A 15,465-nucleotide genomic window follows, 5' to 3' on the forward strand; every position below is an offset into this window, starting at 1 on the left:
GCCATCTCAACTACATAAACTCTTGAAGAAATTTATTTTTTATTTTTAAAATAACTCAAATTTTTATAGCGGGTTTTTGATCTCCGGAAATATTTGATTTTAGCACTTGCATAGTTCTACAGTGACACCCTTCAATTATCTCACACAAATAAAAAACAATAAGATCGAAAAAACTAGTATAAATAAATAATTACAGCAAAACCTATAATTAAAATTAGACTATAGAAATATATTTTCCTTTGATCAATTCAATAATAAAAAAAGAAAGACTTTTTGCGCATATAAATGTGTTGATTGATAAGTAAAGTGTGACTAAGTCATGGCATGCATTGCATATTAAGATAATTCCGTGTTCTTTATGGCCGTATACTAATTTTATTGTAGCATTTGATGTGACCCCAATCTCATAGAATTTTATCGAAATTCATGTACATACTACGCTCTCGTTGAACTTACGTAGTTGGTTCGTCCAGAAACATTACAGTCGGGTTGTTGACCAGCTCCAACGCAATGGATAATCGCTTTTTCTGACCTCCACTCAGTCTTTCTGCTTTAGTTTTTAAGTGTCCTTTCAAGCCTAGGGTGGTTAAGATTTCTTCTATCTGTAGTAAAGAGAATTGTTTTTATATAACAAATACCTTCTAGCTTTAGTCTGAAACTTTTTTTCGTAAAACAAAAAAACAAAAATAGCGCCTTCACATGTTAATAAAAAATTTTCGTGGCATGTCAATGTTCGACATGTTTTTTTTTATTGGCCCTCTGTATAAATTATAATTTTCTAAGAAATAAAAAATACATTTTTTATATTAGTTTTGGATTTATTGCGAATTTTAAATTTAGAAAATTATAATTAATAAAACTATTTTAGGTATAGATAGGCAATATCTAGCGGAAATAAAATAATAAAAAGTAAACTGGAACAATGAAACTATAATCGCTTTGAAGTTTGTGAAAAGATCAAATGAAGCGGAATTGGACGTTTTATATCTAGTACGCATTGTCCTCTTCCTGTGAAACTATTTTTGGACTTACTATCTTTTTCTTTTCTTGCTCTGGAGTGTCCGTTCCCAATTTGAGATCAGCAGCTACTTTCATATTTTCTTTGACAGTCAATAAAGGTTGCAACCTATCATCCTGTGTGATATATGCACTAGATCTGCAAATAATCAATTTATTATGACATTTATTGTCAATACTAATACATAACTTTTAACATAAGTTGTGCAAATGCATTTTATAATCTTGAGAAAATGAATGTGTAGATATCTGAATTTGTGGAAAACAAGAGAAAAATTAAAAAGCAAATAATAAATATTATAACCGCCGCTGTGTCACAATACTTGTTGACTAAAGCAGGTCCTAATCACAAAATAACAAAACAATTACGAAGAAATTAAGTTTAAAGCAGTTTGAAAGGTCAACGGAAAATTGTACCTATTTGAGATTTAAAAATCTGCCCGCTTCACGGGCACATTCTCATGGCGCGCTGCGCGCGTGGCTCGCACGTTTGAGTGCACCTAGAGCGCGCGACGGTTGACTCTCGCGCTTCGCGCTCGATAATGGGTTACCTCGCGCTTCGTGCTCGGATATTTATTGTTTGCATTTGGAATGCTTGAAAAAAGCTTTATCAAAAATATCTCTTTTAGATGGCGGTATTTATATGCGTCTTCATATTCGGAATTGTCTACTTAATTAAGTATAGTCAAAGATTAAGTTTCTTAAAGCTCTGTAGGCTTTGAGGTACACATTTTCATTGTGACACTCGCGCTGCGCGCTCGATTTCCGACAGACATTTGTAAACAGGTTTTGTTGAATTTTTTCTCGTAACTTTCGCTGTTTTTCCACACATTTATTTTTTATTTTATTTTTTTTCAATGTTTTTTTTCACGAATATAACAAAAAGTACGCGTCCTATCAAAAAGTGATTCTTAACGAAATTGTAGATCTTTTTTGGGAGAATAATTTTTGGTTTACAGACGGACGGCCAGACGGACCGAGAGACAAACGCCATCGTAAAAATCTGATTTTCGGATTCAGGGGGTCTCGAACCTTGGAGATCCTTTGAAAAACTGTGATGTCAAATTTCCGACAATTCTAATACTTTCTCAATCATAAATGATGAGAAAGTAAAAACAGGTATTTATGGAAAATCGTAGAAAAAAAGTTTTCAACAAATAATTTGTTGATAACATATGTTTTTGTATATTGTCTAATACTGGAATATCTTTAACTAATGCTATTTTATGTAACTTAAGCTATTTCAACTAGTTTCCTTTTATTGACGAGCACCGGGAATGTCAAATAGAAAAAAGGCCATTTTTCATCATATTTGTTTATCCATAAAAAATTGAAAATTATATTCAAAAATCACTCAGAAATCTTATTAGCTTTTTTTCCAAATTTTTTTGTCGAAATCGGTGAATATTTGTGGGCTGTACGTTATTCTGAACCAAACAAGTGTTTTTTCTTCCCAATATGCATTATTTGGCTTAAAATGTTCATTTTACTTTGTTTTTTTGGAATTTTGTAAATGCTATAACTGTGGTAAATTTTGCTTTTATCAAAAAAGTCATTAGGATAAATTGTTTGTCTTTTCGAAAACCATAAACATCAGTAGAGAAAAATTTTGAATTTTGAAAGAAAAGTGGTCTCAAAAATATTCAAAATGTGCTCACTTTTTGAATATTTATCCAAAATGACTGTCTAACGAACTTGACCTTTATTTTAGGACACTAAAATATTATACCAAAGGCCAATCCAATCTGTTAATTCTTTAGAAAGTTATCGTGCTTACAAACTAAAAATCTACAGACGCACATACAGGCACACACACAGGCAAACAGCCACAGCATTGACAGGCAGACACATTCGTCATAACCTGTTTTTCGGATTCATGGGGTCTCAAGGCGTGGACATTTTACAAAAACGGTGGGAGGGTCAAATTTTACACAAATCTAATACCTTCTCTTGATGAGAATGTAAAGATATTATAAATATACTAATGTTCTGGTTAATTACTAAAACCGCGGAGCACATTAAATTTTCGAATTTTAATGCAGTCTGTTTAGTGACTGCATTTTGCTTGTGAGTGCAGATTATTGCAAGTCAATGTTAACTATTTCAAGTCTGTGAAATCAATTTCAAGGAAACATAATTAAACCGGGGAGAGCTAAACGATGTCAAGTCCAATCAAACAAATTTTACAGAACAATTAAAAATCCTTTATAGAGAAAGAATGATCAATCGATTTAGTAATTGTTTTGTGTTTGTGTGCATGTAATAATCTAATGTAAATGGGAATGGAGTTAGCACTCCATTAAATTAAAATTTTTAATGTTTAAAAATTGAACTATTATAAAGGCAGTATCCACGCGCACCCAAAAAATCCGGCTATTCTTACAGAAATGCTGGTACAAATAGTCCTTTTTCCAGGTCCCGATACTCATACCGAAAAAATCCGGTCATTCGTACCGAAATTTCTGCACACGTAATCACGGCCTATTACAAAATACACTGTTAAAAATTGAACGATTTGAAATTAATATCTATCAAATTTTGACTTTCGTAAAACTGAAATGATATAAAAATTCAACAATTAGATATTTCAGCAGGCAATAAGTACGCCCAGCAAAGCAGATTAACAATTTTAAAACATAATAATGGGTGTTTCACCCCTGTGTACATTAAACCTTTATACACTGTTAGAATTAGCATATATAAATAAGATAAAAAATTCGAAATTGAAATACGCATAATTATTAGAACCATTAAAAATTCATTAAATTTTCATAATCTATTGATTTTCAAATTTTGGTTTGAAATTTTTAAAACTGTACATTTACAATAGTGATCAAAGTTGAAAAATTATTATAAAATTCAGCAATTAAATTTGAAAAAATGGTAATTTTGAATTAATTTATAAAGTCTTAGTGTACATTGTAAAACTTCGAACTTGAAGCATTTAAAGATGAAATGATAATTTTCAAAATATCATTTAATAATCTCTGATGGTCAGATTTTATAATCATAGATTGTAAGAGACATTTGGAGATTTGCGAAAATGATTGCGAAATCCTTCGTATATTGACTGCAAAAGTTATATGTGCCCCTTACACAAAACTTGCTATAGTAATTTTGTTGTTGTATAAACAATAACTATTAAACAGACTGAAGAATATTAGAGAAATGCTTTTGAGAATTGTTCTTTGTTTCTATTCGAAGAACCTGAAAGCAGAAAACAAACCTTCTAAATTCATTCAAGTCTCGGACCCTTCCATTAACGTAGACAGTGCCTTCGACGCCCGTTATTCGATATCCGGAAAGAACATCGAGTAATGTGGATTTTCCGGCTCCAGAAGGTCCCATAATGGCAATAAGTTGTTTCCCTGGCAGTCTGCCATTGATGCTGTGTAAAATTTCTTTTGTTCCTGCAATAAAAATTATTCAAATTTGTATCATCATAAATTAAAATAAATTAAACAAAACCTAGTCTTTAAACGAATATATGTTCCTCAACAAGTTTTCGAGTCACAAGTTTTTGATCAAAACTGCAGCTTTTTAGCGAAATCTTGGAATAAATGAAGTCCATTTTAAATGTTTTTTTTAGATCTGTTCAGATACTAGCTTAATTAATACATTAAGGTTAATTTATTTTCAAAAATATATAAGAAATTTGAGCAATTCTTTTTTTATTAAGAAATATCTTATCATTAAGAAAAGAGAAACGTTAAATTCGACTATCAAAACATTCAAATACCAATTTCGGAAAAAAGAATAAATAAATGATATTGGCACCTTATCGACAAATAGCCTTATTTTCGAAGATAAGAATTACAACGCAAAATCCGATAAGTAAACTCCATTGAATATTTGTCAAGAAGAAAGAGATTCCTTGATACACGATTCTAATCAAACTTTTTTCCTTATCTTTGTTTTAGGTTGAATATTCAATGCAGCAAGATTATCTCTTCCATTACATATGCAGAGTTTTAATCTTGATAAATTTTTTAGTCACAGGTCTTTATGCTTTATTTTTTACTTTTATCTACCTCTATTTTCAGAAAATCTTTTATACGAGAATTTACAGTCATTATTGATAGGATAACTTTCCTTTCAACAAAATTTTATTTAGAATCTATATTCAAACCGACAAAGCTTGACTTATATAAAAAAAATTGATCAAAGTTCAAATCTGTTTTCATCTTCGAGTTGACACAACCACCTCGATTTCTATTTACTTGTTTCTTGCTTATTTGACGTACTTATGACTATTAATTGTTTTTTACATTATCTTTCTTTTTGCATTTATTGCGAGAACTCTTTCTGGGAATAATTCCATTTATCATTCCATCAATTTTATTAGAAATACTCATCTATATTTTTATCTAAAACTAATTCGAAAACGACTTTTATCTGCCTAATCGAGAAGAAATATTTCTTTAATTAGAATCAAAGAAATTTTTCTTGAAGTATATAATTTCAGCTTCGTTCGAAGAAGCTTTTTTTAAGTCAAATAATATTTCTTCGATTCGAAGAACAAATTTTCTGAGTATAATAAAAAAGAATTCAATCAAGGTTCTAATTAATTAAATTGTAAGAAAGACAAAAAAGTGCAGTGGTAAAAAATAGTTAATAATAAATTGAAATACCTTTCCTAAATCCCAAGGAAACGTTGTACGTGATATTTTCAAAAGTAATGTCCATATTAACATCTTTCTTACTTAATGTAAGATGAGGATGATGTTTTTCAGTCATAATTTCCACTTTTTCATCGTTTGGTTTTTGGTCTTGATATGGTCTGCAACATTTCGAATTTTCATTTTCATCCGGTCCTTTGGATGCCTCGTGCATTAACATTTCCATGATCCGAAACACCCGTTTGTGTCACTCGAGTCGGAAATGGATTTTGATCGGTCCGGGTGAATCGACAGTTGACGAGTGTGACACTGATCTGGAAAGAAGAAAAAAAATGTATTGTATATTGAAATCGCATTGTTTAGCTCTACTGATTACTCTCTGTCGCAATCGATAAGGGGAGGGGGCAGCTAGTAGAACTTTATCGACAATGCTTTTCACATTACATATCTGTTTTTGGAAGCTATACATTCCAGAATTCATATATGTACTGTGTGCGTTCTGAAAGAAATTTTTTTATCTTTTTCATGTTCCAATTATGTAATTGCGATAAAAGAAAGAACTATTTTTAGGTCCAATTTCTAATCAGGTGAAATTTTAGCATGCAGAAATCATAATTTAGCATGCATTTTTTTAAAGAGATAGAATTTTGGTAAGAAAGGACAAGAAAGAAGAAACATTTTTATATATGCTACATAAAATTTGTATTTTTACTAAAAATAGTCAGTAGAATATTGACGAACGTTGCAATACTATATGAACTATAGTGCGTTAAAATATGCATGATTTTTATTCATTTTTATACTGAATATGACTTAAAAATAAGTTTTTAAAGTTATTTTTTCAATTGTAATTGATTTAAAATTTGAGACTCCTCAGCAGTATTTTGAATTTCGGTTAATCTAATTATGATAGCAAGCATAAGTTTTGTTTCTAAATGGACTGCACGCAAGAAAAAAATTAAATGAAGAAGGGCAAATTTTATCATAACTCTTTTTTTTTAATGATAAATGGTATTATCTGATAGCATAGAAGAGCTAATTGTCAATGTAAATTAATTCTATACCTACACGGAAATTATTTCAGATTTTTCAAAAAAGTTTCAAATTAAAAATTAAAAAAGAATTAGAAGAGGAGACATTATATTCAGATTTGTTCATGTTACACAAAAGATAAGATAGTAAAATAGAATTTGTTTAAATGAATAATTAATCAAACTCATCAATCTTATGCGGAAAAAATATAGAGTTTAAATAAAATGAGAACACGTCTTTATTTTCATCAATTTCATAAGAATTATCCCAATATTGATAACCGCGCTAAAAAATAGTAATTATGTCGTGTGTAATATTAACTTATAGTATAATAGCATTGTTATTATACATTAGGACAAGGCAATAAATGCCCATATCACTACGGTAAAACCTATTTTATTATAACCTAGAATTTAACCATGTCTCAGAAGGTCAGTCTTTACCATAAATACACACTGATTTAAAGGAGGTATCATGAAAATATGCTGGTTCGAGAAAATAATTCCCCAGATACCCCTTTCTGAAGCACGCAGTGTATCACGTTCAGAGAGTATGTGATAAGCTGCCTCCACGAAGATCACACTTTCGACAACGAGGGTTGTCTCAAATCCTCATGTCGGTCAAGTGTTTTCTCTATTCTACTACGACATTAATCTGCTTTCTTTGAATGTTCAAGTGTTCATTAGTCCTCTAAGTATATGTACCACATATGAAATTCTTAGAATGCACCACTTTTTTTGGTTTCCTTCCAATACATACTCGCATTCTCCTCTGAGAGCCATTTACCAAGGGCTTTTTCCGATGTGCACGAGATACGTATCCGGGAACCCAGATCAAACTAACTCAATTTTTACCGACAACTTTAAGTAGATCTTAAAGGCAGTTCCAAACAATAGTAAAAAATAATAAACAATAGCCTGGAAGTAAACTCTTTAGATGTAAGAGCCTTAAGAGCTCTTTGAATGATAAAAACAAATGCAAATATGCTGGCCTTTATCAATACGCTTACAAATTTCCTTTAGGCTAGCTTTGACAGCTATTATTTCGACCTGGAAAGCTGTAGAGAATGTGCTCAGTGCCGCTGTTATCTGAGCCCTCGGCTTCTTCCCATAGATTCCAGCCCCTGTTCTCAAGGAGTCTTTAGAGCCGTCTGTGTTTCATAAAGGATAATTTCCTTACTTACTGATATCATGTAGATCTTTCACCTCAACATCACTGAGGTTGCCTCCTATTAGGAATCTACAGACTTCTACTATTGCAATCTTCCTTACGAAAGGGTGCAAAGACGGGATATCCAGGATGACCTCGAAAGCTGATGCTGTTTCCATAGCATCAGTGATGAACAAGCAGAAAACGCTTTGGAGGCTTTCCAGTTGTTTAATAGTACTCATTAATTCAGTTATTGGTAACCAGATCATTGAGTAAGTTATCGTAAGTTTTAATCCTCAGGTTTTCCTTATTGCGCTTGTACAGACCCAAAGAGTCATCTTAGCTTTTTTTACCATTGCATCAACATGAAGTTTCCAGTTTAGTTTAAAGTCAAATATTACCCCTAAATACTTTAATGATTTAGAAAATTCTACTTTCCTATAATTGAAATCAAGATTACTAAGGTCAGGAAGCTTCCTTCTTCTGGTAAGATGCATGAGTTCTGTCTTGTCCGGGTTAGCGCACAAACAACGGTCCCTGCACTATTGATCTACTATGTTAAACGCTAACTGCATGAGTTCCACTAAGGTGCCCCCATGGTTTCATGTTACCAGAATCGACAGGTCATCTACATATACTTGTGTGTAAAAAACTAATTCATTTAAAACACGAATTAGGTCCGCAATGACCAGCGCCCATAGGGTGGATGAAAGAGCATCTTCTTGAAGGTGGGCATCTTCTTGAATTATTATGTAGCGAAGTATGTAACGTTCTGCTTTTCAACATAGAGTGCATCCACCTGTTTACGATGTCACCAACTCCGTGTGTTTCAGCAGAACCATATATTAATTCAATTGGGGTGTTACTAAATGCCCCCATCAATATCTAAAAATGTTGCAATTGCTACTTAATCCTTCCGCATTATATTATTAACGTGAGAGGTAAATGCATAGAGAGGCTCTACGCTCGATCCGCCTTTTTGAGGGACAAACTCATTCCTATGGAGATGTGTTCCCGTAAGAATTTCCTCCTTCAAGTAAAGGTCCAATAATTTTGTTAATGTCCTCAGCATAAAATAAGTCAAGATAATTGGTCTCAAAGATTTTGCCTCATAGTAGGTATCCTTATGAGATTTTGACATGATGAGTTACTCCTTTAAAGTTCTCTGAAGTTTAGGACTGTCAGGTATATATATTCTTGATTCTCTGACAATGCCTCCTCCACGAGTCACTTACAGAATTTTCTATCTCATTATTATATCTAGTTGAGGTTGCCATGTACAAGTCCCAATTATCAATCTTTTAGCTTTGTTAAAAAGGCGTCGCATCTTCTTTTTCAGGTCCACCAGTCTAAGATTCCACCAAGGTGCATCCGTGTCTGTTTTCTTAATACGAAGAGAACAATTGTCCTCATACGCTTTGTTCATACCTTTTTGTAGGTTGACCATAGAATGAAAATGGCCATTCTTTGGCCCAATGGAAGTCCACCAGATTTCGCTATTACTCAGATGGTGACTCCTGGGAGTAAAATGGTAGGTACGTTAAAAAATCACCATAGGTTGGTGCCTGCCCTCTAACTGGTGCTCAATCTTTATTGCTCTTGTAAGCCCAACTTTCTTGTATTAAAGCAAAATCCGTTTGTAAAGCTATGAAACGTCTGCTCAAGAAAACAGACGCTTCTTTAGCGTGTAAAAGTTTATCTAGTGTCCATCTTAACTTCCAGTTGTCTCCTCCATATTTTCCATGAATGCAGACTCTACTACTCGTGGCTCTGCAGTTATTACATGTTGGCTATCTCGTCCACTCTCCTTGACGCCAGTGACCTTCTATCCTCCCGTTTTAATGGTTGCATTCTGTATTGCTAACCTTTTAAGTACTGATGTTGGTTCCACTGATACACTGGGAATCCAAGGCAGCCTTAGTGGTCTTGGGAGTTTGCTGTCAATCACTTTAATCTTAGCTTTCGCCCAAGGTTTTAATCTGCCAACAGCTTCAATGAGCCCAGTTCGAGACAATTCGTCCGAAAAAATGACGATAAGGGAATCATTTTTGTAGCGACAATCTTCAAATCTTGAGACGACTTCTTCAGGTTGTACATAATCGATTTTTTTCTCGAATGCCGCAGCTTCAGACAATCTATCACATCGAGGTTTTTCCGCTTGGTTTGACACCCCGCCATTAGTATCGCCAGAGTTATTCGCCCCTGTGTAAGTTTTTTTATATGAATTGTATATGAATTTTTGTCCGCCCTAAGGTAGTTTTAAAGGACGAACCTCTAGTTTTAAAACAAAATATAACCGGTGGCTGCCCTGCGAACTTAAACTCAAAGATCATTTGTGAAGAAAATCACCGGTCTTCTTCTATGGATGAGAAAATAATTTCAGTCGTTTCTTGTCGGACGCCATGTTATTGATTAATGATTTTTAAGGTAAAGTCCGCAGGGCCAGCACCTATTATATTGTGCTTTAAAGCTTAAGGCTCGCCTCTTCAATCTACTTTAGAGCGGGAAAAAATTTCAGTTAGACCAAGAGTTACAAGACATGAAAGTAAATGCACTGCAGTAAATTTGTAGACCTACTAAAAGGTAAGCTCATGCGGAGCCTCAAATGTTAGGGTAAAACTGATTACTCGGGGGTCCAGGTCGCCCGGTATCACCGATGCACAGTGGCCTAGAATAGGAATTTACTGTTCATAATCGCCCACAGATCGTATTTCTTAACCGATGCAAAAGTTTTTTTTAGAAATGCTCAGCAATTAATTTTTAAGAGAATTGTGGTTTGCTTTTTTTAAATTTTTTTCACAGAGCAACAATATATAAACAAATATAGTGACAAAATTGACCATTTTAGCTTTGTGAAGATAGAAACTCACGGTCAGCCGGAATTATTGGACATGCATTCATAGAACATAATTAATTTTAATAATATTTAACATAATTATTATAAACAACTTTTATAAACAAATTCTTATTAGTGTTTTTTATCATAGAAAAAATCGTTTATTTCACGCTAGTTGCTAATATTTTTCATAAGAGTAATAATTTGTAACAAAAAAATTAGCATGAGTTAACAAATATTGTTTTCATAAACATTTCTATAAACAAATTCTTTATAAACGAGTTTTTCTCATAGCTGAATGGATTTTTCTGAACAAAAGTGATTCGCAATTGTCTTTAAAGCCATTTATATACTTTAAGCTTTATCAAACATACACAATATAGATTGTTTATAACAATTTAGTTAAACAAGTCTCCTAATCAACCGTTTCCTCGTAGAAAAAAATGTTTTTTTCTTCAATAATTATTAGAGTGAGATTTATTGCGGTGACTAACCAACGAAATTAAATAAAGAATTTATATGATTGTTATAGACAATTTTTTTAACAAACTATTATTTATTCTTTCGGTTAAGAAATACGACCTGTCGGCGATTATGAACAGTAAATTCCTATTCCAGACCACTGTGCGATGAGCCGTTAATCCACCTTCCTATCCCAATGATTTTTGGGACTCAAGGAATATCCGTTCGTATGCCACAGTTCTCATTTTTTGAAAATCTGTGAAGAAACATCAATTTTCAATAACGATGTGTCTAGGTACACAGAGAATATTGGACCGACTTTCAGTGAATCCAGCCGCCCTTTCCAGTTTTCGTGGGCTTTCCGAAAATATTTGTTGTACGCTTACCGAATTTTAGTAAACCTCGACATGTTCTTTCAATGAACAGACTTAAAATTAGTTTTTTTCAGAAAAGTAAAAGAAAAATTCACAAATTTTATATGTTGGACATTTTTTTTATAAAACTGAAATTTGATATCTTAAAATATAAGCATCCTTCTCCTAAGCCCCTAACTTCATTAAAATCGTTAAAAATAGTCCTAAAAACTATTTTATAACAAACCTTTTGTTTTAAGAATAATACAAAATTTTGTTCTTAAAATATCAAATTTTGTATTTTGCTTTAAAAAATTTCCAAATCTCAAAAAATTTTAAGAAAAAATTTGTAGATATTAGAAAATAATTCTCGTTTCTCTCAACAATAAACTTTTGAAACCCCGGAATTCTAAAAAGATCAAAACAAAAAAAGTCCCGCGTAAGAATGCTTTGACTTGAGTTCGCCTTGGTAATGTCTTGACTTCGTCCCTAAGACATCGATGTCTTGCTGCGTCTCAAAACTGAGTCGAGACATAAGCCTTCATCTTACTTTTATGGTTTTAGAATGGTTAGTCCCAAGTCGGTGTAAAATTTTCTCAAGGCGAACATTTTTCGACTCAGAAATGAGATTAAAATTGAAGAATGAAAAATTTGTAATTATTAAATTAGCTATTTATAATTACAAAATTCATAATCTGTGGGCCTGCACGAGTATAACCCTGAACAATTGTCAGGTATTCATTTGAACTTATAAACCGCTCGTCTTGGAGTCATTGGATTGATTTTATATTCATAAGATCAGGAACATATTTTTTTACTTATGTTTGGTTTTTCGTTTTCCATTGTGTAGAAAATGCCTTATACTATACTATTTTTGTTCTATTTTATTGTCACACATAGGATTAAACGTCAATTCCTTATAATATGATTACTTTTCTACAAAGGAGTTACGTATATATTTATAGATTATTTGAAAAATTTAACCCTAGAAATACAGGGCTTTTCACTAAGCTATTAAAAATACATCTTCTTGTGAGTAGGATTTAGTCACGCTTATCCTTCTAGGGTTAATAATCATTAAATAACAGAAAAAAAGTTGTCTGTCTTAATGAATTTTTTGTTCAAATTATGAAACCCGATTTTATGTGAAAGCATTGTGAAGTTAAAAAAATCTCCTCGAAAGATTACATACTGAAAATGTACGAAAATGATGTTTTATAAAATACGTTTGGCATAAATGGTTTCCTACAGAAAAAAATTAAGATAATAAAATAATCATTTCATAAAGTGTGAAGACGTCTCAAATAAAAATATAATTCTTTATTTTAGTTAGGTTTCGGCAATGAGTGAAGTGATCTGCTGGTATCGATAGCCTGCTTGTATTTTTTCCGTGATCATGTTTTAGTCACTTTTAAATATGGTAATAAATGTTAGCTACTTTTGCTAAGAAACAACATTTATTTTTTAATAATTTGTGTCACAACAAATTCCCGGACATTCTATTCCGCCACATTTGTGCTTATACCTTTTAAATTAAACCTCAAACCACTGATAACGGTGATTAAATGATTATCAATTCTCTTTGAGATTATAAGAGATTATAAATAAGTTTGAAACTCACCCTCATACATCAGACTTCACACTTTTTCCCTTACTGCCCTCTTCGCTTATGTTTTAAAGAATTCCTTTTTTTCCATGTTTCACAAAACTTACCCCCCCCCCCCCCCCCCCCCCCCCCCCCCCCCCCCCCCCCCCCCATTATTTATTCTATAAGAAAAACCCATTATTATTCTGTCATAAGTTCAACTTTACCGTTGGGTAAGATTTCTACTACTTGGTTGAAAACTTAATTATTTTGTTGAAATGCAACTGTCTTGTTAAAAAGTCCCCTTTTTTTGGTTAAAAAAGCCACTAATTGATTGAAAGTTGAAATCCTGTGCTAAAAATTTATTTTCTTGGTTGAATATTCTTCTCTGGTTGAAAATTCATTTCATGTTTTATTGAAAATTAATTTTTTATCAAATGCAAACTTAAGCTCATGTATTTTATTAAAGATTCTCCTTTTTGGTTAAAAATTAAACTGTTTGGTTGAAAATGTATCTGTTTTGGTTAAGGATACCACTATATTTTTGAAAATTAGTGCTTTTTTATTCAATTCAACAGTCTTTTATTTGAAATATAAATTTGTTTTAGTTAAAGCTTCATCAGTTAGTTGAATGTTTAACTAGCTGATTGTAAATTTAATTTTTTTGTTAACAAATTTAACTTTTTTGTAGAAAAAAAGTATTTTTTATTTAGAAAATTCAATAATTTGATTTCATCTGTTTTGGTTAAAAATTTAACTTATGTAGAACTTGCTTTTATAAGTTGTTGGCTTTAGGGTGAGGTGAATTGAAACTAATTAAGTTGTTTTAAACGTAAATAAAAATTCATTAATTTTAAATTTAAATTTTGTTTAATTTTATTAAGAACTATTAATAAATCTTGCAGTATTTTCGAAACATTATTTTATTTGAACGAAGTACAATTGATGAAAAAACAATAGCAATGTAGTCGAAAAAATTTTTTTAACAATTTTTTATTTATTGAAAAAATTACAATCGAAAAAAGTTCTTTGCAAATTATTTTTTCAGTGAAGTATATGTAATTAAACTAAATTTTTAGTATTTTATTTATTTTTTTTATTTTTCAAATAATGTGTACGAAAACTATTATTCAACCCAATTGTTTGTGGCAGAGAAATAATGTAAGTAATGCCTTTTTTGAATATCCTGGGGAATCGTGTCTATGAAAATCAATTCTTCTACATTTGAAATTTGTACAGTAGTATCAATAATAAATTCTAAGAAACCGAATACAGGTATAAATTGTTGTATAGTAGGCAAATATACTTTAAGTAAATTTTTACTTAAATAAATTTTCTCAGTAATAAGAATAATGTGAAGGAACATTACATTTAAAAACTATTAGTTCAAATAACATTTTCCTTGATTTTTCGTATACAAATTCTATTTTGAAGAAGTTTCATGTTTCCGAAACTCGTTCAATTTTAAAAGTAGAATAATTTCAATTTTTGTTTTGTTTGTACGCCTTTAATTAAAATGTACTGAATTTCATTCTTTTATATTTTTTATGTAATCAAAAGTTTTTTCTGTGAAAATAAAATTATTTTTTTAAATCAAATTTCATTAAAAATTATGTAAATTGTTGTAGTAGAATACTAGATATTATGTACTTTTCACAGATTTAATAAGACTCACTGATGAGGGCTACCATTGTAGCCCTAAAGCCAACAACTTACATCAAAAATTTCCACAAAATTCATGTTTGAGGGTCAATATAATCCTCCCAGCGATTATTAAAAATTTAACAATTTAATTAAAAATTTTATATATTTAATATAATATAGGTATTTCACTTTTTCTTTAGAAACCTGATAAAATTTTCAAAGTCAGTTTATTTAAAATACTATATAAGTCTTCTCTCTTGATTTTTTATAATTAATTTTTATTTATATTATATATTATTATTTATATTCATTTCATATATATTATAGATATATTACTCATATAAAGAGACTTTTTTTATCTGAATATCGGAAATTTAAGTTTTTTGTCAAAACGATACAGGATACGAAAAAAACCAAACGAATACATTTTTTTAACCAAAAAAACTTTTAGTATAGGAGTTTGTCACTGAGCAGGTAAAAATTGCGAAATTAACAAAAGTGATTAATTTTTAAATTACTTATTTGAGAATAAGATATATGGAATTTATAATTTTTTCCATTCTTGGATTATATAATTTGTTTGAAAAAGTTTAAAAAGTGATAAGTTTAAGGAACATAATTGAGATACTGAGAACTACAAAATAGATAACGCCCACCTTTGTCGTAAATCCTTTTTGCGAATTGATAAATTTATGTTTCGAGATGGGAGACGTCCCAGACGATTGGAAAGAAGCGATTATCGTACCAATATACAAGAGAAAGGGAGAT

General features: G+C 31.1%; 1 protein-coding gene across 1 annotated transcript in view; it reads right to left on the bottom strand.

Moving 5' to 3' along the window:
- Window positions 1-15,465, bottom strand: part of LOC117170379 (ATP-binding cassette sub-family G member 4-like) — a 42,440-nt gene that overhangs the window by 12,790 nt on the left and 14,185 nt on the right. Inside the window, exons 2-5 of the mRNA XM_033357141.1 lie at window positions 5,649-5,950; window positions 4,244-4,427; window positions 1,033-1,156; window positions 457-602 (exon numbers count right to left, since the gene is read on the bottom strand). Of these exons, the coding sequence (XP_033213032.1) occupies window positions 457-602; window positions 1,033-1,156; window positions 4,244-4,427; window positions 5,649-5,862 (668 nt within the window). The 5' untranslated portion in view covers window positions 5,863-5,950. The remainder of the gene's footprint in view (window positions 1-456; window positions 603-1,032; window positions 1,157-4,243; window positions 4,428-5,648; window positions 5,951-15,465) is intronic.

Source organism: Belonocnema kinseyi, chromosome 3 (genome assembly GCF_010883055.1).
Source record: "Belonocnema kinseyi isolate 2016_QV_RU_SX_M_011 chromosome 3, B_treatae_v1, whole genome shotgun sequence".
Classification (NCBI taxonomy): Eukaryota; Metazoa; Arthropoda; class Insecta; order Hymenoptera; family Cynipidae; genus Belonocnema; species Belonocnema kinseyi.